Source organism: Erpetoichthys calabaricus, chromosome 1 (assembly GCF_900747795.2).
Source record: "Erpetoichthys calabaricus chromosome 1, fErpCal1.3, whole genome shotgun sequence".
Lineage (NCBI taxonomy): Eukaryota > Metazoa > Chordata > Cladistia > Polypteriformes > Polypteridae > Erpetoichthys > Erpetoichthys calabaricus.
The window spans coordinates 150,965,884-150,989,760 of NC_041394.2; the positions used below are offsets into that span (position 1 = coordinate 150,965,884).

At 39.6% G+C, this 23,877-nt stretch overlaps 1 protein-coding gene across 2 annotated transcripts in view; it reads right to left on the minus strand.

Moving 5' to 3' along the window:
• The window catches only part of mdm1 (Mdm1 nuclear protein), a 133,064-nt gene that overhangs the window by 57,191 nt on the left and 51,996 nt on the right, over positions 1-23,877 (minus strand). Inside the window, exons 7-9 of one of the 2 annotated variants that reach the window (XM_028807264.2) lie at positions 7,795-7,910; positions 7,553-7,652; positions 1,799-1,837 (exon numbers count right to left, since the gene is read on the minus strand). In XM_028807264.2, the coding sequence (XP_028663097.1) occupies positions 1,799-1,837; positions 7,553-7,652; positions 7,795-7,910 (255 nt within the window). The remainder of the gene's footprint in view (positions 1-1,798; positions 1,838-7,552; positions 7,653-7,794; positions 7,911-23,877) is intronic. The other variant, XM_051922507.1, reaches the window with a different exon arrangement.

Below are 23,877 nucleotides of genomic sequence, written 5' to 3' on the forward strand. Positions count from 1 at the left end.
TCTCGAAAGACATTTTAAAGACCCATGAGACCAAGGAGACTTGCCACGGTGCGTCTCGCGGGGACCATAAACATGAGACTTGGTGCCAAGAGATTGTCCCAGGGCCGTAGCAAAAAGGACAGTGGCTGTACAGGCTTTAAAAAGATCGAAGGGCAGCGCGACAGCAGCTACCCCAACCGAACGCGAGCAGCGTTATACATCCTGCAAGAAAGAATTCAACCACGCCCGGGGCCAGAAATAAAAGACAGGTATTGCTTTTACAACGTCACGCAAGACCAGGCAGTGAGCCATTATTTAAAACAAGGCAACAGACCTCTAAACTAGCAGTTGTTGGATTGCTTTTGGCAGGCAAGCGTCATGTGCTCTGAGCTCTTAAAACAATGACATGCAACAGGCAGAAGAGGCAGGTAGCAAGCAGCAAAAAGACAGCAAATGATCCAAAGACATATCCTTAGTGTACGTTCAGCCGCAACACCCTTCACAACACAAGCAGTATTATACGTCTGGGAAGAAAGATGTAACCACGCGCAGGGCAGGAAATAAAGAAACAACTATTGTTTTTACAAAAGTTTTTAAAGTAAAAGTGAAAATAATGCATATGTAACAATTCACAAGAAAATAATCTCTTTAAATTGTAGATTGCCTGCCTAAGGTAAAGTCATCCCTGATGAATGGGGACGTGGGAATGAGGCGTCCTTTCATCGGATTAGCGCTATTTCAGATGTGGAATGGCAAAATGGGGGAGGCAGCTTGATGAATGAGGTCTCCAGGACTTAAAACAAATCCAAATCATATTATGTGTTATCATCTAATGTGAAATTGTACTCCGTACTTTTTATTTTTATACTGTATTGAGGATTTATTCTGTTCTGTATTGTACTGTATTGTATTGACCCCCTTTTTTTTGACACCCACGGCACGCCCAACCTACCTGGAAAGGGGTCTCTCTCTGAACTGCCTTTCCCTAGGTTTCTTTCATTTTTTCCCTACAAGGGTTTTTTTTTGGGAGATTTTTCTGGTCTTCTTAGAGGGTCAAGGCTGGGGGGCTGTCAAGAGGCAGGGCCTGTTAAAGCCCATTGCGGCACTTCTTGTGTGATTTTGGGCTATACAAAAAATAAATTGTATTGTATATCTGGTAAACCAAACACAGGGGTTGGCAAGTGAAGCAAGCAGGGGGGCGGAGCCCCCTAGTTAATCTATAAAATGAAGTTTATTTCTTTAATTTGAAGCAAAAAAGAGCAAAGATAACAGTGGCCAGTGATCAGAAGCCCAACTGTATGAAATTCCAACTGATTTTAAATGTATGCCACCATAGAGGGTTCCATAAATGAACACTGAAATGTACACTGCAAGTTCTAGAAAATAAAAAAAGAATGCCTTGCTGCTTTATTAAGTTTCAAGATACTGATTGCTTTGTATAGAAATACAGTTTGATAGTAATGAATAAAATTATGTATCAAATAATACACTGCACTGTAGTTGAATTTTGAACTACAAATACATTGTGTAACAAGCAGGAGACACCACCTCAGTCATGTAGGCTTAAATAAAAACAAAAGAAAGTTCAACATAACACAGTCATGACACTCTGCTAGAACAAACACATAACACGTATGAGATTAAATTTAAGGAACATATATGAAAGCAAAGAACAAACATGCAAAGGAATAAAAATATTAGTACAGTGGGAACAGCCACAAATGGTAAAAAGCAACACTTTGCATTTTTGTCTTTTTGATGAGTGAAGGTTATAAAACTGAATAGTCACATTCACAAAAAAGCACACATACACATTTACCTCATTGTACCAAAAGTGATTAAGGGGCAATTGACAACCCTGAAAGGAAGGGAAAAATTAATTACATTTAACTTAAATATCATGAAACTTGATAGAGGTCTGATTTAAAAATAAACAAATGCATTTAGTCCATTAATATTTTCAGCAGTAAATGCAGAAAATGGCATCACTATTAACTGGGTCAAGCACACAACAGTGATGCACACAAAAAGCACTGAATCATCAGTTTCCCTTCTTGTATTCACTTAGATTCCAGATAGTCAAGCTATTGCTTAGGAATTACAAAATTTCTGCATGATAACAATATTGCTGCACCATATGTGTGAACTTTAGGTTGGGATATCCTTTCTAGTGATTTTTTTTTAATGGAGCAGGCTGGCAAGCGTTGCTATTTTATCACGACCAAGAAATAACTATTAACACTCCTTTCCCAAAATGTATTGTTATAACAGTAAAACCTCCTGTTATATGCAGAAGTGTGTTTTAAAAATATTGCTGAAACAGAATATAAACAAACAGTTACCCCAGATTTTAAAGATATTATAAAGAAAAAGATTCAACTTTACCCTGAAGGATACTATATAAAATTTCGAATGCCATCAAAACATTGACATTATGTTCTATATTGCTTGCTACTAGCACGATTGACAATGAGCAGCCTTGGTTTTGCTTAATGGATTTTTGAGAGGAAATTAGCAATTTATGGCAACAAATATTTTAATGCCACCTTGGAAATTTAACTCTGTCCAGCATCATCTTGCTAGTTCTTACTTCAGCCTGCACATAACTTTTAATATAGAGACAGAGGACTAAAGCATTTATGTTGCTTTTTTCCCCAACCATCATCTTTCATAGGAAAGTTAACTAAAAAGGTAGGGTAGTCAGAAGTAACATACTGGTTGCATAAGTCAGCTTTAAGACAACTACTAATCAAGTTGTTACCATTATCATACTTGTGTTCTACTTACAGTGGACAAAAATAATTAACAGAGTCAAGAAAAACAAAGAATTAAGCAACTGATCCCATATAAACATAAAACAAATATGCTAGAATTATAAAAATGCATTGATAATGTAAACTCAACGAATGTACAAGTAAATTGCATAATAAAGTGTTAGTCACAAGTCAAACAGGAGATTGCTTAGGAGTTAATGTTTTAATGGCCTGTAGTAGAAACCTAGCAAGACACTGGTAGTAAGATATTGAGTGTTTTGGATGGGCTCAAACAGCTTGTTGCTGAAGTATGTGGGTCTTTCACAATGGACAGGGTTTTCTTAAGGCATCACCTCTTAAATATCCTGTATGGATGGGTGCAGAGCTAAACTCATGAAACTTTTAATACCCTGTTGCATGTTCTTGCAGTCTGCTATAGAACAATCCTTTACTGAAAATGGCCTGCAAGCTATGCTAGAAAGGGGAAACCTTGTAATCATTCCTGTACTACCCGACAAACATTTCGCAGAGTGTGAGTTTGCTCATGTATAGTATAGTGTCAATGTCCCTAAGGTCTGTGTTTTTGAAAAATGTGGTCAATTTCTAAAGTACATCTATATACCAGCCTTTTCTACAAAAATAATTAATCAAATCCTTTATAATACTGCTTATGCTGTCTCTTACTAATTCAGATTTAACCGTATGAGAAGAGACAAAAATCCTATGTGGAAGAAAAACAAACAATGCCTTATTTTTACCTTCAGCTGCTTAATTGTAAAGAGTGATTCAACAAGAACTGTAATGAATTAAAGTCAAAATGAATATGCAACATATGTGAACTTTTTACTTTGACTTTCAGTATGCTTCTATCCAATTATTACTGTCAAAATACATGTGTAACATTTTCTGTAAAAATCAAAAATGCAAATTATGAATGATTCAGCACCTGTTTGTAAGTGTATCCTAACTGGAAAGTAATTTTTTTGTACAATACATTTTCATTGCCCACTGCTATCCATTCTGGCAATTTTCAATCCATGATGCAATCTTCTGATGCAACTGGTGTTAAAAAGCAACACAGATTTGATTCTGTACCAGGGATGTCCAAACTACGGCCCATGGTCCATTTTTAATTGGCCCGCAGCAAATTCTAAAGATATAATGAAATATGGTCCACAAACAAAACTTGTTCTTAACTGTATTGTACTTCTTAGGTTTGACACAAGGCAGAGCTGCTGTCTTGATCAAGGCAGCGTCTTCACAAACAAGCGCAACCAAAGTACAATTTTGCTACAGGTGACCAAAAATGGCAGAACCAAAGAAACACACAATGGGATGTGAGTGCAGAAAATTTCAGACACGGTGGGAAAATGAATATTTCTTCATAGAAGTCAAGGGCAAATGTATCTATTTGATTTGCAATGAAACTATTGCAGTGATGAGAGCATAATGTGTGTCGACACTACAAAACCAACCATCCGACCTACACATCCTACACTGGTGCTGAGCGAGAACAGAAAGTTAAGCAAATGGCAGCTAGTCCGCCAGCTCAACAAGAGTATTTTTTCCCGTTCTAACAAAACACAAGAAAATGCCACATTAGCCAGTTACAAAGTAGCGTAACTCACTGCCTGTCAAGGGAAACCTTTCTCAGATGGTGACTTCATAAAACAGTGCCCCACTAAAGTTGCAGGAATAATGTGCCGGGAGAAATTGCAGGAATTCAACAATTTTTGCCTGTCTAGAAATGTTTTAATTTGCCGCACAACTGCAAGTGTCAGATAAAGCTTGTGCTTTTGATTTTTACTCGATTGCATGTGATGAGAACACTTTGTAATACAATAAATGAAAACCCATTAATGGAGAGATGTGATTCGGTTTTTTCTTTAAGCAAATTCAATTATGAAGCATAACTTACCTATATTTGATTGATTTTGCTAGCTTAATACACAGGAGGTAAGGCAATATACCTCACCTCTAGTGGGTGGCCCAGCCCTTCATATATTTCTCTGTATGTGGCCCCCAGTAAAAAAGTTTGTACACCCCATTTCTATACCTATCATTTTAGTATGGATTCTTTTAAAGGATTCTTGCACTTTATTAATAAATAAATAAATCTGCAAATAAATAAAAGTACTGTGAAATGTGGGCATAAATAAATGTGTCATGAAATGTGAGCATAAATAAATAAATGTGTCACGAAATGTTTTTTGTTGCTTATTTTATTCATAATATTCCTCCAAATGCATCAAGAAATACACAATCGGGGAATGTAACTTTTATCAAAGTTAAGAGGGTGGGCTCTAGCACGTACTGTGTTTTGATTGGTGAATTGTCTTCTGTAGATTGCTCATGCCTAATTCTGCACCCAAAGGTTAAGGAAGTAGCACAAGAATTAATTCGAAAAATGCTTAGTACTGGGGCAGCATGGTGGCGCAGTGGGTAGCGCTGCTGCCTCGCAGTTAGAAGACCCGGGTTCGCTTCCCGGGTCCTCCCTGTGTGGAATTTGCATGTTCTCCTCGTGTCTGCGTCGGTTTCCTCTGGGTACTCTGGTTTCCTCCCAAAGACATGCAGGTTAGGTGCACCGGCAATCCTAAATTGTCCCTAGTGTGTGCTTGGTATGTGGGTGTGTGTGCCCTGCGGTGGGCTGGCGACCTGCCCAGGGTTTGTTTCCTGCCTTGCGCCCTTTGTTGGCTGGGATTGGCTCCAGCGGACCCCCGTGGCCCTGTAGTTGGGATATAGCAGGTTGCATAATGGATGGATGGATGCTTAGTACTGCTGATGAAATGGATTCTACCGAAGTTATCATGTATTTCAGGGAGATTTAACAGAAGAAATTACAACTTCGGCGGCCCTTTTACACTACGATATCGATGAAAGAACTGGTGCAACAGACTAGGCTACATGCTAGCTCGGGTAATGATGTTACCTGCCCTGGATGCCCATCCTTTGACATTGTAGTGGAGTCAAAAGAATAGTTTCTTTGGAGTAAAACTACAACAGATTGCAGATTTCTATGGCATATTAGAGAAGACAGTCACAAAGCGAATGAGCCAGTGTGAGATGCAGTAAGCTGTACCTGTATCACTTTAGACACTTTGACATGGAAAACCCAAAACAGCGTCAACTAATATTTTGAACTGAATATTTCACCCTTGTTCTAAGAGTCTAAAGTCAGGAGCAGAGCCGGACATTTACAGTCAGCGGGAGCTTTCCCAGTGGCCTGCTGTCTGGTCTGGCCTGGCATTCAGAACAACCAGTGAAATAAACTAATGGTGAAATTATATAATGCTATTATACTGGAAAATGAGCAGGCGTTATTGCTCTGAAGTGGCCACAAATCGGTTTAACGTTGGAGGTTTCTGGTTGAATGGTTTCTTGTTTTTGTTCAAGTCAAGTTTTGACTTTGTGTGACAGTTAAACAAGAGCGCAATGATGAGACGTGCGCATGTCTGGTGCTTTTGTGATTAAAGTTATATATGAAGATTGTATGAAAATGTATACTATACTTTGAATTATATTTGGATGTTGTATGGGTTTTGGTATTTGTTGCTGTGTATTCATTTTGCTTTATTTTTGTTTCAAATTTTAATGAAGTGTAGTGTATGGTCACATTTTTCACTTTTTTTTTTCCTTTTTCCCCTCAGAGTAACTGAATAAGCTACATGAAATTTTTTTTTTTATTAATGAAACACGTATGTGAGTGGAATTGTGTGTTTTTAAATGTACCTGTTCTTTATTTCATGACAAGTTTTTGTTTTTACCTTATTTTAATATTTTTTAAACATCATCTCTTGCGCTCTGACAGTTAAACCTTAGTGCTATGATGAAAGAGTGACTGGATAAGCTATACAAAATGTTTCATAGTTTTTTGTTTACTAAGTGCATGCTTTAAAAAATGCTTGACAGAATTCTGTTGCACTTAGACATTTTTGAGTCTTTTGTCTATTGAAGAAATTCAAAGTGGTCTTTTTTCACCAACACTACAAACTTTGTGGAAGCGTATTCAGCATTACCATCCAGACACTGACAGCGGCTGTGTAGATTCCAGACTCACAGTTGAAATTGCAAACAATCTATGCATTGTGGATTCCACTGACAACTACTTTTTGTGCTTCAGTGCTTTTTGCACATTTGTTTTAATATAAATATTATAGAACTACAAGGTTTATTTATTTATGAAGTGTTGTTCCACACTTTATCAGAGGTCTTGAGACTAATATTTAAGAGTGAAATGTACGTGTAAAATCTGAATCTACTGTCACCTCATTAATAAAAAATTCCAAGACAAAATGGTGTTTGTTGGCTTTCTGAGTCTGTGCCTGTACAAGAAAACTGATGTATATTGTGTGGCCTGGGTTAGACTTGGGATTCGTGGCCTGAATAAGATTCTCAGTCTGACCCTAGTCAGGAGTATATTCGCAGCTACTTTTTCAAACAACTTTACAGCTCTGATCATAAAATCTCTCAATTTAAAGATAGCTTTACAAATTAGCCAATGATTCTGAATGTGAGATTTTTATTTATTTTTTTAATTGTGCAACACCACATATTCAAAATATCTCAGCAAAAAAAATGGTTTTCCTGTCAAATTTCCTTTGAGAACAAGTGTGCCAAGTTTCAACACAATTGTTCATTTGAACAGACAGCGGGACAGACAAACACAGACATGGAGGTTGCTGTAGGAACAATTAACCACTAATTCAAATAATACACTGTTAATATAACTTTGCTGCAGTGCAACCTATCTGTCCTCAACACAACGAATATGTCACACTTTTCAATTCACTAATACTTTCATAACAAAAACATCCACACACCTCTCCACGATGATGAGCATGTTTCCTCCAGGCTCCCTTGCTATAGCAATAGTCCGTTGGAGAATGGAAATTGTCATTGTATTCAGATTTCATACGCCTACTGTAAGAAAATTCAGAAAGAACTATGTATTTATTACAAAAACACATTAAGTCTGCTTCAAACACGTAAAGAAGCGTTGCCCACCGAACCTTCAGAATTCAACTGTCAATGTAGATACATCAGTTCATTTACCATTACCAACCTGCGACTTCGATGTGGAAAGAAAGGCTTCTGAGGATTCTGAACTTTAAGAATTTGTTTTTCAGTAACCAGTGGAGAATCATCTTCTTTAGGGGAATGTTCTGATTTTTTTGTACTCTGAAATTTACAACAATGAAAAAAATCATCAGACAAATATTTAAAAAAAAAAAAAAAAAACAACCTCTTGATAACTGGTAAATCTAAGACCACTAGTCTTCATTGGAAAAAAAGAAATTAGTACAGCTTATATATTTTCTCTTTTACATGTCCAACACATGCTCTCAACAGTATAACAAATCTCTCCATTATAAGTTAATGTCTCACTCGCTAGATTAGAAAAGTTACTTTCTATCGGGCACTTGTGCAGACCGACAGGCAGATTTCAACATAGATTTTAATACTCCAATAGATGCTACTTAAAAAAAAAAAAAAAAAAAAAATTGTTAAAAAATATGAATTTACAATTGGTCACGGATGCGCCAAACCAATTACTAACAACAGCATATCAATCCATGAAATATTCACGTCACTTGAATTGAAATCTACTGTCTTTGAAAGCTATATGAGCTGCTGCAAGATTATTTGAGTTTTAATTACATGATACTGTAAAATGCTATTGTACTAATACATGTAATTACATTCTCATTGTTATTTCAGAACATAAAATATTACAAAAATAATTTATGAACAAAAAATGTGATATAGCTGTCTTTAATGGATGAACAAAAATTAAAAGTGGTCTAGCTATCTAAACAGTCTAGTCCTGGAACACACCCAAGTATTACACCATACATATTTGTGTGTGTGCATGTGTATCAAGGTTATTATAGTTAACAAAATCTAAAATCAAAACTGAAACTATTAATAAAAAAACATTTTCGTAAACTGAAATAAAATAACAAAACAGAAATGAAAAACTAAAACTAAACGAAACTATTAAAGTAGCTGAAAAGATTAAATTAAATAAAATAATTATTTAAAAAATATATTTTTAGTTTTCGTAACAACCGGACTTATGCAAGGACTAAGTTAGAATAGAATGCCTTTTATTGTCACTATACACATGTACAATGAGATTAAAAGCAGCTCCTTCAGTGCAGACATATATGTAGAACACAAAAAGTAAATAAACAAATGGTGCAAAAAGTTGAAAAGAAGTTGCAAAAAAAGTTCTGCGACGCTATATACATAAGGAAAGAATAATAACTATTGCACTATTGGATTATTGCACATAATTTAAATATTGCACAATAATGATGATCATGTGCAGTGAGTAGTGGATGATAGACCCTGAGAGTAATGATATTGTACAGTATACAGATATTGCACAGTTATAATCAGTACCATTTAGATATTGGATATTGCACAGTTGATGGATAGAAGGAAATCCAGGGGTTTGAGGGTTAGACTGTGTAGTCAGTGCATGTGTGAGTTTAGAATGGTTATGGCTTTTGGGAAAAAACTGTTCTTGAGTCTATCTGTCCTTGTTGTGATGCACCTGTAGTGCCTCCCTGAGGGCAGCAGGTCAAACAGATCAGAGCCAGGGTGGAAGCTGTCCTTGATGATGTTTTTTGCTCTGCTGAGGCAGCGTGAGGTGTAAATGTCCATCAGGGAGGGGAGAGGGCAGCCGATGATCTTCTGTGCTGCCTTTACTACTCTCTGAAGCCTCTCCCTGTCTGCCATGGTGCAGCTGATGTACCATACTGTGATACAGTACGTCAGCAGGCTCTCGATGGACGAGCGATAGAAGGTCAGTAGCAGGTTGGAGTCCAGGTTGTGCTTTCTGAGGACCCTCAGGAAGTGTAACAGCTGCTGAGCCTTCTTAATGACTGCTGTGATGTTGTCTGTTAGGAGATGTCAGCGGAGATAAGGACGCAGAGAAACCGGAAGGTATGGACCCACTCCACACACTTGCCGTTGATGTAAAGGGGGGCTAAGTCGGTGCTGTGCTCCTGAAGTTGACAATGATCTCCTTGGTTTTCCTGGTGTTCAGAGCCAGATTGTTCTTTGAACACCAGGCTGCCAACTTTAGGACCCCCTCTCTGTAAGCTGCCTCGTCTCCCTTTGAGAGGAGTCCGACCACTGTGGTGTCATCAGCAAACTTGACGATGAGGTTGTTGTTGTGGGCCGGACTGCAGTCGTGGGTGTAGAGACAGTACAGAAGGGGGCTCAGTACACAGCCTTGTGGGGTACCAGTGTTCAGTGTGCGAATGGAGGAGTGGTGGGGGCCGAGTCTCACAGTCTGGAGCCGGTTGGTAAGAAAGTCTTTTATCCAGACACACGTGAGAGGTGGGGAGGCCAAGAGTGACCAGTTTGGTGATGAGAATGTCAGGAATGATTGTATTAAAAGCTGAGCTGTAATCCACAAAGAGCATACGAACGTAGCTCTGCTGCTGCTCTAGAAACGTAGCTCTGCTGCTGCTCTAGATGGCTCAGCACAGAGTGGAGAGCTACGGCGATGGTGTCTTCTGTGGATCTGTTCGTGCGATATGCAAATTGGTAGGGATCGAAGTCTTGGGGGAGATAGTCCTTGATGTGCTGGAGAACCAGTCTCTCAAAGCACTTCATGATTACCGGAGTGAGGGCCACAGGGCGACAATCATTTAGGCTGGTGATGGGAGACTTCTTCAGCACTGGAATGATTGCGGCTGATTTTAGGCAGGACAGAATGACTGCCTGGGCTAGGGAGAGGTTGAAGATTTTGGTGAAGATAAAGGTGAGCTGGTGGGTGCACGCTCTGAGCACCCTACCAGGCACTCTATCTGGGCCTGCAGCCTTCTTGGGGTTCACTGCCAGAAGCACCTGTCTGACATCGTGCTCCTTTACAGTGAGTGGAGTAGTACAGGAATCCGGTGAGGGTGGGAGCAGGGCTGGAGCAGGTGAGTGCTGCTGTTGTGATGATTCAAAGCGAGCAAAGCAGCAGTTTAGCTCCTCTGCTAGCTGCGCACTCAGATCTCCTGTTGTTGCATCACAGCCTCTGTAGTTTGTGATGTTTTGTATTCCCTGCCACACCTCGCGTGTATTGTGGCTGGACAAGTGGGACTCTATACTCCTCTTATGGTCCGTCTTGGCTTTTTTAATTCCACTTTTCAGAGCAGCTCGGGCAGCCCTGTACAGACCTCTGTCATCTGACCTGAAGGCAGCGTTGCGGGCTCTGAGGAGTGTACGGACCTGGCTGGTCATGCAGGGTTTCTGGTTTGGGAAAACCCAAATGTTTTTGTCCACAGTCACATTTCCGATGCAGAACCTGATATAGTCCAGTACCGTTCCTGTGAATGTTTCCAGCTCTTGGTGTTCAAATATGTCCCAGTCCGTCTGTTCGAAGCAGTCTTGTAGTTTGGAGAGTGCATTTTCAGGCCAGGTTGTAACAGTCTTTACGGTGGGCCTGGCACTGCATCTGAAGGGGGGTGTAGGCTGGGGAGAGCAGGAGAGAAAGATGGTCGGACTGTCCGAGTTCGGGGAGGGGTATAGCCCTGTACGCGTGCTTGATGTTGGAGTAAACATGGTCCAGAGTGTTCTCCCCTCTAGTAGAACACTTAACATGTTGATAAAATTTCGGGAGTACAGTATTCACGTTGGCCTTGTTAAAATCTCCTGCAATTATATGAGCACCGTCAGGATGGGCTCACTGCTGTTCATTAATGGTATTCAGCAGAAGAGAGAGCGCCGTGTTTACATTGGCGTCAGGTGGAATGTACACAGCCATGAAAATCACTACTGTTAGCTCTCACTGTAGAAAAAAAGGCAGGCATCTTACAGTCATGTACTCGAGGTCAGGGGAACAGTGTTTGTCTATAATTGTCCCGTTGTTGCACAAGTTCTCATGCACGTAAATACAGATCCCCCCTCCCCTGCTCTTACCGGATTCCTTTGTCCTGTCCCAGCGGGAGCAGAGTGCGACCTGCTAGCTGCATGCTAGCACTGGGTATCCCCAGGTGAAGCCAGGCTTCAGTGATAATCAAAACACTGCAGTCACAAACATAGCAATTTCCAGCGAGTTATAATTCCAAGTCATCCGTTTTATGCACCAGGGATCTGGCATTGGTGAGATACAGGCTCGGTAGAGGTGGCTCGTGTGTTTGTTTCTTTAGCCTTAGCATAACACCGGATCTGCGGCCTCGCTTCTGCTTCCTTTCTCTCCTCCGTCTGCGCCATCTCCTAGACCCGACAACAATCCACGGAGAGCCCGCTGGTCTCGCTATGTTGTCTGGGATGTTGTGTGTGATGAAAAACAGATGTCTGGCACTTGACACCGATATCTATAAGGTTCTAACGGGTGCAGCGGATGTTCGCCAAACCGATCGTGCACAAACAAGCAAGAACAAAAAGAAAATAAAGTTGAGCTTAACCAGAAATTAATCAAAATATATTTATAAGGAGTTGGTCTCATCCATTGCGGGAGATGGATGTCTGAAGCGGAACACCATTTGCGGCGGCGTTTATTTTTCTCTTATTTTTATTATCCCGAGGTATCCTGTATTAACCCAACTCGAGGAGGTTCTAGCACAGTATATGCAAGCATATATACAGTTGGGCAAAAAAGTATTTAGTCAGCCACCAATTGTGCAAGTTCTCCCACTTAAAAAGATGAGAGAGGCCTGTAATTTTCATCATAGGTATACCTCAACTATGAGAGACAAAATGAGAAAAAAAATCCAGAAAATCACATTGTCTGATTTTTGAAGAATTTATTTACAAATTATGGTGGAAAAAAAGTATTTGGTCAATAATAAAAGTTCATCTCAATACTTTGTTATACAGTGATCCCTCGCTATATCGCACTTCGCGGCTTCACTCCATCGCGAATTTTATATGTAAGCATATTTAAATATATATCGCGGATTTTTCGCTGCTTCGCGGGTTTCTGCGGACAATGGGTCTTTTAATTTCTGGTACATGCTTCCTCAGTTGGTTTGCCCAGTTGATTTCATACAAGGGACGCTATTGGCAGATGGCTGAGAAGCTACCCAACTTTCTTTCTCTCTCTCTCTCTCTTGCGCTGACGTAGGGGGGTGTGAGCAGGGGGGCTGTGTGCAGCTGCTTTCTGAAGGACATGCTGCACGGTGCTTCGCATACTTAAAAGCTCAAAGGGCACGTATTGATTTTTGACTTTGTTTTTCTGTGGCTCTCTCTCTCTTCCTGCTCCTGACAGAGGGGGTGTGAGCTGCCGCCTTCAACAGCTTTGTACCGGCGGTGCTTCGCATACTAAAAGCCAAAAAGCCCTATTGATTTTTTTTTTGACTGCTTGCTTTGCACTCCTTTGAAAAGGAAGATATGTTTGCATTCTTTTAATTGTGAGACTGAACTGTCATCTCTGTCTTGTCATGGAGCACAGTTTAAACTTTTGAAAAAGAGACAAATGTTTGTTTGCAGTGTTTGAATAACGTTCCTGTCTCTCTACAACCTCCTGTGTTTCTGCGCAAATCTGTGACCCAAGCATGACATTCTAAAAATAACCATATAAACATATGGTTTCTACTTCGCGGATTTTCCTATTTCGCGGGTGGCTCTGGAACGCAACCCCCGCGATGGAGGAGGGATTACTGTATACCCTTTGTTGGCAACGACAGAGGTCAAACGTTTTCTGTAAGTCTTCACAAGGTTTTCACACACTGTTGCTGGTATTTTGGCCCATTCCTCCATGCAGATCTCCTCTAGAGCAGTGATGTTTTGGGGCTGTCGCTGGGCAACATGGACTTTCAACTCCCTCCAAAGATTTTCTATGGGGTTGAGATCTGGAGACTGGCTAGGCCACTCCAGGACCTTGAAATGCTTCTTACGAAACCACTCCTTCGTTACCCGGGCAGTGTGTTTGGGATCATTGTCATGCTGAAAGACCCAGTCACGTTTCATCTTCAATGCCCTTGCTGATAGAAGGAGGTTTTCACTCAAAATCTGACGATACATGGCCCCATTCATTCTTTCCTTTACACGGATCAGTCGTCCTGGTCCCTTTGCAGAAAAACAGCCCCAAAGCATGATGTTTCCACCTCCATGCTTTACAGTAGGTATGGTGTTCTTTGGATGCAACTCAGCGTACTTTCTCCTCCAAACACGGCGAGTAGAGTTTTTACCAAATGACCATATGACATTCTCCCAATCCTCTTCTGGATCATCCAAATGCTCTCTAGCAAACTTCAGACGGGCCTGCACATGTACTGGCTTAACCAGGGGGACACGTCTGGCACTGCAGGATTTGAGCCGCTGGCGGCGTAGTGTGTTACTGATGGTAGCCTTTGTTACTTTGGTCCCATCTCTCTGCAGGTCATTCACTAGGTCCCCCTGTGTGGGTCTGGGATGTTTGCTCACTGTTCTTGTGATCATTTTGACCCCATGGGGTGAGATCTTGCGTGGAGCCCCAGATCGAGGGAGATTATCAGTGGTCTTGTATATCTTCCATTTTGTAATAATTGCTCCCACAGTTGATTTCTTTACACCAAGCTGCTAACCTATTGCAGATTCAGTCTTCCCAGCCTGGTGCAGGTCTACAATTTTGTTTCTGGTGTCCTTTGACAGCTCTTTGGTCTTGGCCATAGTGGAGTTTGGAGTGTGACTGTTTGAGGTTGTGGACAGGTGTCTTTTATATTGATAATGAGTTCAAACAGGTGCCATTAATACAGGTAACGAATGGAGGACAGAGGAGCCCCTTACAGAAGAAGTTACAGGTCTGTGAGAGCCAGAAATCTTGCTTGTTTGTAGGTGACCAAATACTTATTTTCCACCATAATTTGCAAATAAATTCTTTAAAAATCAGACAATGTGATTTTCTGGATTTTTTTTCTCATTTTGTCTCTCATAGTTGAGGTATACCTATGATGAAAATCACAGGCCTCTCTCATCTTTTTAAGTGGGAGAACTTGCACAATTGTTGGCTGACTAAATACTTTTTTGCCCCACTGTAAACATGAGCGATAAGAAAGGGGCTCAGAAAGAAACCCAAAGATACACCCAAGCCTAGACAGGCATCAAGTCCAAGTTCAACCTCAAGGTATGACCTTATAGAGACTGACCCAGACCTGACGGGCGAAAGTATGGATCTCCCGGGACCCCGGTCCACTGCATTGTCTCCAGTTGAGAGTGAAAGTGGGAGCGAATGTGCAAGTGATGCAGGTCATGATAGCTCGTTGATTCCAGAAGATCACTTGAAACTGGAAATGGCCTTACCGTCCGCGTTATCATCTACTCCTTGCAAGCCGGGATGATCGGCTCTAAAGTGGCTTGCCGCTTCACATGCGGAACGCAAAGGCCGAAACGATCTGACCGAACTGAAGGTGATGATCGCTCAGCTCAAGAAAGATATAAAGAAAGAAATAAATGGTATGCTCAAGACAAATGAGAAACTGCGGCTGGAGCTGCAGCAGGATAATAAAGACTTGGAGAAACGTGTATATACTGTAATCACTTTGACAGCCTTTAAAGGTATGTTGGAAAAAAATGAGGAACACGTTCAGGAAAATGCGTCTAAGTTTGAGGGAAAACAGAGCACTTGGTGATCATTTGAAAGAAGTTAAGCAAACATTTATGACTCGAATTGAAACAGCCGCATATCTGGCATCCACCGCCAATGGGAAAGCAACAGCTGCGAATTCTGAACTCAAAAAACAGACAGACTTGCTGCTCTGGAAGATGGATGCAGAATGAATAATATTAGAATCGAAGGTCTACATGAGAATCGTGAAAGTCCAGACCCAGTGAAATTCGTAGCTAAACTATTCTCAAAAATAATTGGAGAGGACTTTAAATCAGACACAGAGATAGCAGCAGCTTACCGCATACAGGGATCAAATACCTCTAAACGTAGGACTTTTCTCATGCATTTAGAAAAATCACAATCTAAATTTAATGTAATGTCACTTCTCAGACAGAAACAAGAGATTTTATTTGAAAATAACCACATTCATATTTTCCCTGATTTCTCACCCTCAACAGCTGCTGAACGTGCCTCTTTATACAACATTAAACAGCGCTTACGGAAAGCCGATATCAGATACAGCCTCTTAATAATACATTTATTTGTATTTTATTTATATAGCTTGTATATATAGCCTTTTTATATAGCTTGTATCCTGCCAAACTGAAAGTGGATATTCAAGACAAGCATTACATCTTTACCACTACAGAGGAAGCAGAAAAAGAGTAAAGAGAGGTAATCCAGACACTTTTTTGAAATACAATCATGAGTCACATCCTGTCATGGCATGGCAAAGAAGATATTACCGGCTGTCTGATCTGCTGGCAATGATACTGGCACCGTAATTATACATCCTTTTCCCTTCTCGGCCACTTTCTGTTTATGTTTTAATTACAATTATATGCGTACAGTAGAACCTCTGGTCACGAACGTTTCCGAACACGTACAAATCAGGTTATGATCAAAATGTTTGCATCTGTTCACAACCACACGCTCTGATGGCAAACAAAAACACTGGTGGCCAGTTTCCCTACGCGTGTTCGTACACGCCAATGATTTCCCATTTTCGGGTGGGTAAGTAAGTAGGTAGGTAGGTAGATAGGTAGATAGACAGATACTTTATTAATCCCATGGGGAAATTCACATACTCCAGCAGCAGCATACTGAAAAAAACAATATTAAAGAGTGATAAAAATGCAGGTATAACAGACAATAACTTTGTATAATGTATAATGTTAACTGAAGAGTCGCATAGTGTGGGGGAGGAACGATCTCCTCAGTCTGTCAGTGGAGCAGGACGTTTACCCCCCCCCCCCTCCCGGGTGGAACTGAAGAGTCGCATAGTGTGGGGGAGGAACGATCTCCTCAGTCTGTCAGTGGAGCAGGACATTGACAGCAATCAGCTCCATGCCTACAATACAGTCTGCCTTCCTCACCAGTTTGTCCAGACGTGAGGCGTCCTTCTTCTTTATGCTGCCTCCCCAGCACACCACTGCATAGAAGAGGGCACTCGCCACAACCGTCTGATAGAACATCTGCACCATCTTATTGCAGATGTTGAAGGACACCAGCCTTCTAAGGAAGTATAGTCGGCTCTGTCCTCTCTTGCACAGAGCATCAGTATTGGCAGTCCAGTCCAATTATCATCCAGCTGCACTCCCAGGTATTTATAGGTCTGCACCCTGTGCACACAGTCACCTCTGATGATCACGGGGTCCTCCTAATATCCACCAGATTTTATATTTGATTTGATCAATTTATTTTTAATCCAATAGATATACTGGGCCTAACAAAGCAGCTGACGTTGCAAAAGGAGTTACAATGTTTTTCAAGCAGAGGCCTGAAGAGATGGAAAACTGTTGCTAGTGTGGTTGAACGAGAAGCAGCTTGCAGGGGATAGCGTAAGCGAGGCGATCATATGCGAGAAAGCCAGGAAGATTCATGGCGATTTGCTGAAAAAAAAAAATCTTTCTTCGAGTGGAGAAGGTGAGGAATTTAAAGCCAGTAGAGGATGGTTTGAAAAGTTTCGCAAGAGAAGTGGCATTTAATTTTTTTTCCCTGTGCTTAAAACTCATAAAAAAAGTGTTTACAGCGAGCGGCCTGTAAGGGTCTAGCGTGAACTCTTACAATGTTAGTTTTCTCTGTTGTTCAAGGTTTTCTCAGTGTTATTCAGTGTTTTTACATTTAGCTTACTATTACACTGTGCATTCTATGGTATAATTAACTATTTTTGTGCTTAAAAAATACATATATTTACATACAGTTCATACGGTCTGGAACAGATTAATTGTATTTACATATAATCTTATTGGGAAATTATGTTCGGGTCGCGACCAGAGTTTTGGAACAAATTACGGTCGTGACCAGAGGTACCACTGTATATGTATGTATGTATGTGTGGAAGAAATTGAATTAGTAACTTGTCATTTTTTTCCCTTCTTTTTTTACTGAGGCCTGAATCACGAATTAAAGATAAAGAAAGTATTCTCTCACCTAACAGGTCTAAACGTTACAATAGTATTTTTAAAGGAGACCCACTTATTAAGAAAGGATCAGTTTTGGCTACAAAAAGACTGGACTGGCCAAATGTTACATTCCAGCTTTACAAAGAAAACTAGAGGTGCGGGAATTCTTATACATAGAACAGTCTAATTTGTAGTATCAGATGTAGTAACTGATCCTGAAGGGAGATACGTGATTGTCATGAGTAATTTATTTAACTGTAAAGTGATTTTGATAAAGGTTTATGCACCCAATGTGGATGATAGGGACTTCATCCAAAATGTATTTGCATCCATTCCCAATGGGCACACTCATAAAATTATAATGACTGGGGACTTTAATTGTGTTTTAAATCCAGACCTACATAGGTCTCCTGTTACAGGGGTGATGACAAATACACAGTTTGTAACTGACCACAACTTATCAGACCCCTGGAGATTTCTAAACCCAAACTCAAGAACACAATTGTTATTTCTGACCATGCCCCTCTGATCTTGGAGCTAAAATCAATTATGCCCCCCATATTCATCTCGCAGATGGCATCTTAACCCACTTTTATTAGCAGATGAGAACTGCACAGAATTAATATCCAAACAAATCAGTTTTTTTCTAGAGACAAATACATCCTCAGAGGTCTCTGCAGCAATACTCTGAGAAACCAGAGCTGTGGAGTTGGGAGTCGAGGAGTCAGACACAATTTTGGGTACCTGGAGTCGGAACCTAATAAATTTAAATTGTAATGAAAACAAAAATACAGCAAGTTCAAATGTCCCATTTCACAAACAATAGTCATAATTAAGTACTTCTCTGATGTAAGACTAAAGCCCAGTGCATAGTTGTGTTACTACTAGTGTGAAGTTCAGCTGAGCTATTATACAATCAGACATTCACATATTGTAATCTGGATTATGGTACATTACAAAAAGTGTTTTCACTTTATTTCAGATATAGTGTGTTTAACAAGTTCATTTGAGTGTAAACAAGTGTAATGATGTAGGTGTAGGTGTGTGCTACGGCCTGATGTGTGTTCAGAGGTTCTGTCTGCACTCTCCACATATGCTCCCACCCAGGGCTGAACTTTAGCATAACTTTGCACACCACCTGTTCTAGAAGATTTTGAAATTAAAAAGGAACAGATTCTATGTATTATGACAGATAATGCTTCTATGTTAAGCACAATAGAGAAAATGAGTAAAGTAGATGAAGAAAGTGACAAACAGATATTAGAGGAAGACAGTTCTGCAAGTATAGGAGAAAGTGAAACCAGAACAGAATAGTGAAATTTTGGATGACATTGCTAAAGAAGAATCTAAGCTTACAACTATTCAACATGTGCATTGTGCTGTTCATACTCTGCAACTTGCAATAAGAGATGGATTGTAAGATCGTCATGCAGGTACTCTAATTGGCAAATTGAGGCAAGTAACTGTTGTAGCCAGGGCTCCTAAAACATATGCCATTTTGAAAAGACGTGCAGGAAAAGGAGCCATTTTGAATCAAACAACACAACACTGAGGAAGCACCTTGAACTAAAAGATTTTCTTGAACAACTGGACAATGAAAATGTTTTATTAACTGAAAGCCAGTGGGCACAAGTAAAAGAACGGGAAAAAGTCTACTTTCTTACCCCTTTACTGTCACCAAGAGGTTGCAATATGAAGATTTAACACCCGTTAAATTTTTCTTGGAATGGAAGAGCTTGATATACTGCCTGAACAAAAATGGAGGGTTAATAGCTGATGGCATCGTATCTTCAATGAAGAGAGAGTCTCTTACTGGATAATCAAATCTTGTTAGCTGCTATTTATGTTGATCCAATGAGCTGAATTTTGTTGAGCAGTAACCAGATTGCTAATGGAAAAAAGTCACTCTATGATGTAGCAGTTCACATGAAGGGATTACTACTACCTGAAACACCACTACTGGATTAAGCTATAAGCACTGGTAACTCAGGATCATCCTCTTCAAATGAAGAATTAGACTGATTCCTACTTGGAAAAAATGGAAGTTTCAAAAGCAAACTGACATCACCTATGCGTGAAAGATAAACGACCAGTAAATGTCCAAATAAAGAGATTCCTGCAGGAGTTTTTTAAAGAATTAAAAGTAGTTGAAAAGTATGATCACTCATCGAAATGGACTATAGAAGAAGTCATCCTTGTTGATCCAGAAGATTATTAGTGATGTGGCTAGAACTGTAACAGCAATGCCACCCACCCAAGTCAGTGTTGAAAGACTATTTTCAGCTCTAAAAATAATCAAGTCAGATTTAAAAGCTTTTATGAACGAAGATCTGGCAGAAGCAATTCTGTTTCTTAGAACACTGCATTGAGTTAATTTTGGATTGCAGTGAACAGCTATTCTACTCTACAACTGTATTCCAAGTTTTAAAATATGAACTGTTTTTGTTCATGTAGTTAAGCTTTGTTTTTGTTTTTAAAACTAACGAAGAATACAACTGCAGAGTCCGCAGGAGAACTGCCTCGATCCTCAGAGACCTCACCCACCCCAAAAATGAACTGTTCACACTTCTACCCTCAGGCAGGAAGTATAGAAGTATGAAATGCAGGACTTCCAGGCTAAAGAACTCTTTCCTTCCCAAGGCCATTAGACCCCTAAATAACTGACTGGAGTTTATAACCGTGGTTCACCTCATTCTATCTACCTCACACAACTGTAACTGTATTTAACTTATCCATCACACACCTACCGGAAACATTACACTTTATATTTCTATTCTGTTTTTTACTTTCTGCTGCCGCTGTTACTTATTATCTATCTGCTACTTATTATCTATGTTCATCTTTATACGTTGGTTTTCTCATTTGGTGTGGACAGCAAAGAAAGAATTTCATTGTACAGGGGAAACATGTTTCCTTACTGTGCACATGACAATAAACTTTGAACTTGAATGTGGTTTATATTTTTTGAACTGGTAAAGTTCCTGTTCCTGATTTTTATGCATGCTACTACTTTATAGCCACTTGATAAAAACAATAAATAAAACCTTATTGTTTTCATTTTTTTGTTTAACTGGCCAATATGGTAGAGAGTCAGCTTCCTAGCCAGTAGTTATGTGGTTACATGACATGTATGTTGCCTTCCTTCAATCAACATGGAAAATACATTAGCATATTAAATACAGAGGAGTTGGAGTCGGAGTCAGAAGTACCGGAAACTAAGGAGTCGGAGTCGAAGAATTTATCTACCGACTCCACAGCCCTGTGGGAAACCCTCAAGGCCTTCTTAAGAGGACAGATTATCTCATCTTTCCCACAGAAATAAATTAGAAACCAAGAAGGTATCAGAGCTAACCAGCAAAATTACTAGAATAGATCAAGAACATGGCAGGTGTCCAAGTGAGGCTCTTCATAGGAAAAGGCAGGCTCTGCATTCAGACCTAAACCTCTTAACAACTAAAGAAACTGAACAACTCATTTTTAAATCAAGACATCATTACTATGAACATGGAGAGAAAGCTAATAAGCTCTTGGCTCAACAAATCCACAAGCAAGATGTTCGCAATACATTCCCAGCAATCACCAAGACAAACGAAGACAAAATCATTGACCATAAAAATATAATGCATACATTTAGAGACTATTACAAGTCCTTACATTCCTCCGAGTTTAAAGAAGACACTATCTAATGTATTTCTGGATACATTACAGATACCACAAATAGATACTCTCAGTGCAGAGGATAAACTGGATAAACCTTTGGCACTATCAGAATTACCAGATTCTTTAAAGTTACTTGAGAGTGGGAAAGCAGCATGCCCTGATGGCTACACTGTCAATTTTTATAAGAAAATCTCCTCTTGGCTAGCTCCCCTTTAATTAGCAACATTAACAGAAGCTAGAGACCATCAAATTCTACCTCAAACTTTTCGCCAAGCATTAATCACCCTCTTTCCTAAACAAAATAAGGACTTATTACAATGTGCATCAGACCAATTTCACTTCTGCATAATGATGTTAAGATACTCTGCAAAGTCCTAACTAGAAGGATGGAGAAAGTGCTGCCTTCGGTAATATCACAAGATTAAACTGAATTTATTAAAGGCCGACACTTAGCTTCCAATCTTCGGCGCGTATTTAATGTAACATATTCCATGCACATAGTCAAACACCCCAGAGATGATATTATCATTGGATGCAGAAACAGCATTTGATATAATTGAATGGAACTACCTTTTCACTACATTGGAGAAATTTGGGTTTGGGCAGAACATTTGTGCATGGACCAAACTACTGTATACCAATCCAGAAGCTTCAGTTTGTATTAACAACATTAATTCAGACTACTTTAAACTAGAACATGGTACCAGATAAGGATGCCCCTTGTCACCATTACTTTTTGTAATCGCCACTGAGCCACTGGCAGATTCACTGTCGAAATGCTTATGAGATAAAGGGGATTATCAGAGAAGGACTTAAACAAAAAAATTCTCTATATGCAGATGATATGGTACTGTATGTATCAGACCCACAAAATACTGTGCCTGCAGTCCTAACAGCACTAACAGAATTTCAAAAGATTTCTGGTCTCAGAATTAATTTGAATAAAAGTGTGCTCTTCCCAGTGAATTCTCAAGCATACAATATTAGATTGGACACCTTCCCTTTTATCATCGCAGATCAGTTTAAATACCTAGGGGTAAACATACTGTGCCTGCAGTCCTAACAGCACTAACAGAATTTCAAAAGATTTCTGGTCTCAGAATTAATTTGAATAAAAGTGTGCTCTTCCCAGTGAATTCTCAAGCATACAATATTAGATTGGACACTTTCCCTTTTATCATCGCAGATCAGTTTAAATACCTAGGGGTAAACATCACAAGTAAACATAAAGCTCTTTATCAACAAAATTTCACCGTCTGTATAGAAAAAATTAAGCAAGACTTGCATAGATGGTCAACCCTTCATCTCACTTTAGCTGGAAGAATTAACATTGCTAAGATGAACATCCTTCCTAAGCTTCTCTTTTTATTTCAAAACATTCCAATATACATCAATAAACCATTTTTTTAAGAAATTAGATTCAACCATAACCTAATTTATTTGGAATTAAAAACATCCACATATCCAAAGAGCGACCCTACAAAGACCTAAGACAGAAGGTGGCATGGCTCTACCTAACTTTCAATTTTATTACTGGGCAGCAAACATAAACTATAAAAACTTGGACATGGACACAAATAGATGAACATACACAGGCTTGGTCTACAATAGAAATAAAATCTTGCAGTACTTCTTTATATTCCCTGCTTTGTGCCCCAATACATCCAAGTTATCGCCAATATACTAACACCCCAATTGTGCTTCACTCAATCAGAACATGGAACCAATGTAGGAAATATGTTAACATACAGAAGCTTTTATCTGTGGCACCTCTGCACAAGAACTACCTTTTTTCACCCTTGCAAACATATGCAGTTTTTAATATCTGGAAAACATTTGGGATTAAATCACTTAGAGATCTGTACATAGACAATGTCTTTGCATCATATGAACAATTACATTCCAAATTTAACTTTCCAGCAACACATTTCTTTCACTACCTTCAAATTAGAAACTTGAATGTTCAACAGAATCTGCCCAATTTTTCTCACCTCCCACCTCCCTCTATGCTGGAAAAAATATTGCTCAGTTTCGAGGACTCAGACAGCATTTCTGCAATATATAAAACCATTTTATAGTCTCTCCCTCCCTGTCCAAGAGGACAGTGGGAAAAGGATCTCTCACTCAACATCTCAGAAAAGGAGTGGAAGGTAGCAATGCGGAGAATTCACTCTTGCTCCATATGTGCAAAGCATACAATTATTCAACTCAAAATTATATATTGAGCACATCTGTCTTGTTTAAAATTGTCCAAAATGTTTCCAGGGCAAGATCCAACATGCGAACGCTGCAATCAAGTTCCAAGCTCACTGGTTCACATGTTATGGACCTGCACCAAATTAACATCATTCTGGACCAAAATCTTTAAATGCCTTTCAGACAGCCTTGGTGTCACAATCCCTCCTAACCCATTAACAGCTGTGTTTTGTGTACTCCCAGATGGGCTTAAAGTGGTCCACACACACACAGTCAAATTATAATATCCAAAATACCTAACATACATTACAAAAATTAAAATGGGGTTTAACTCTTATTTCACCATTCTACA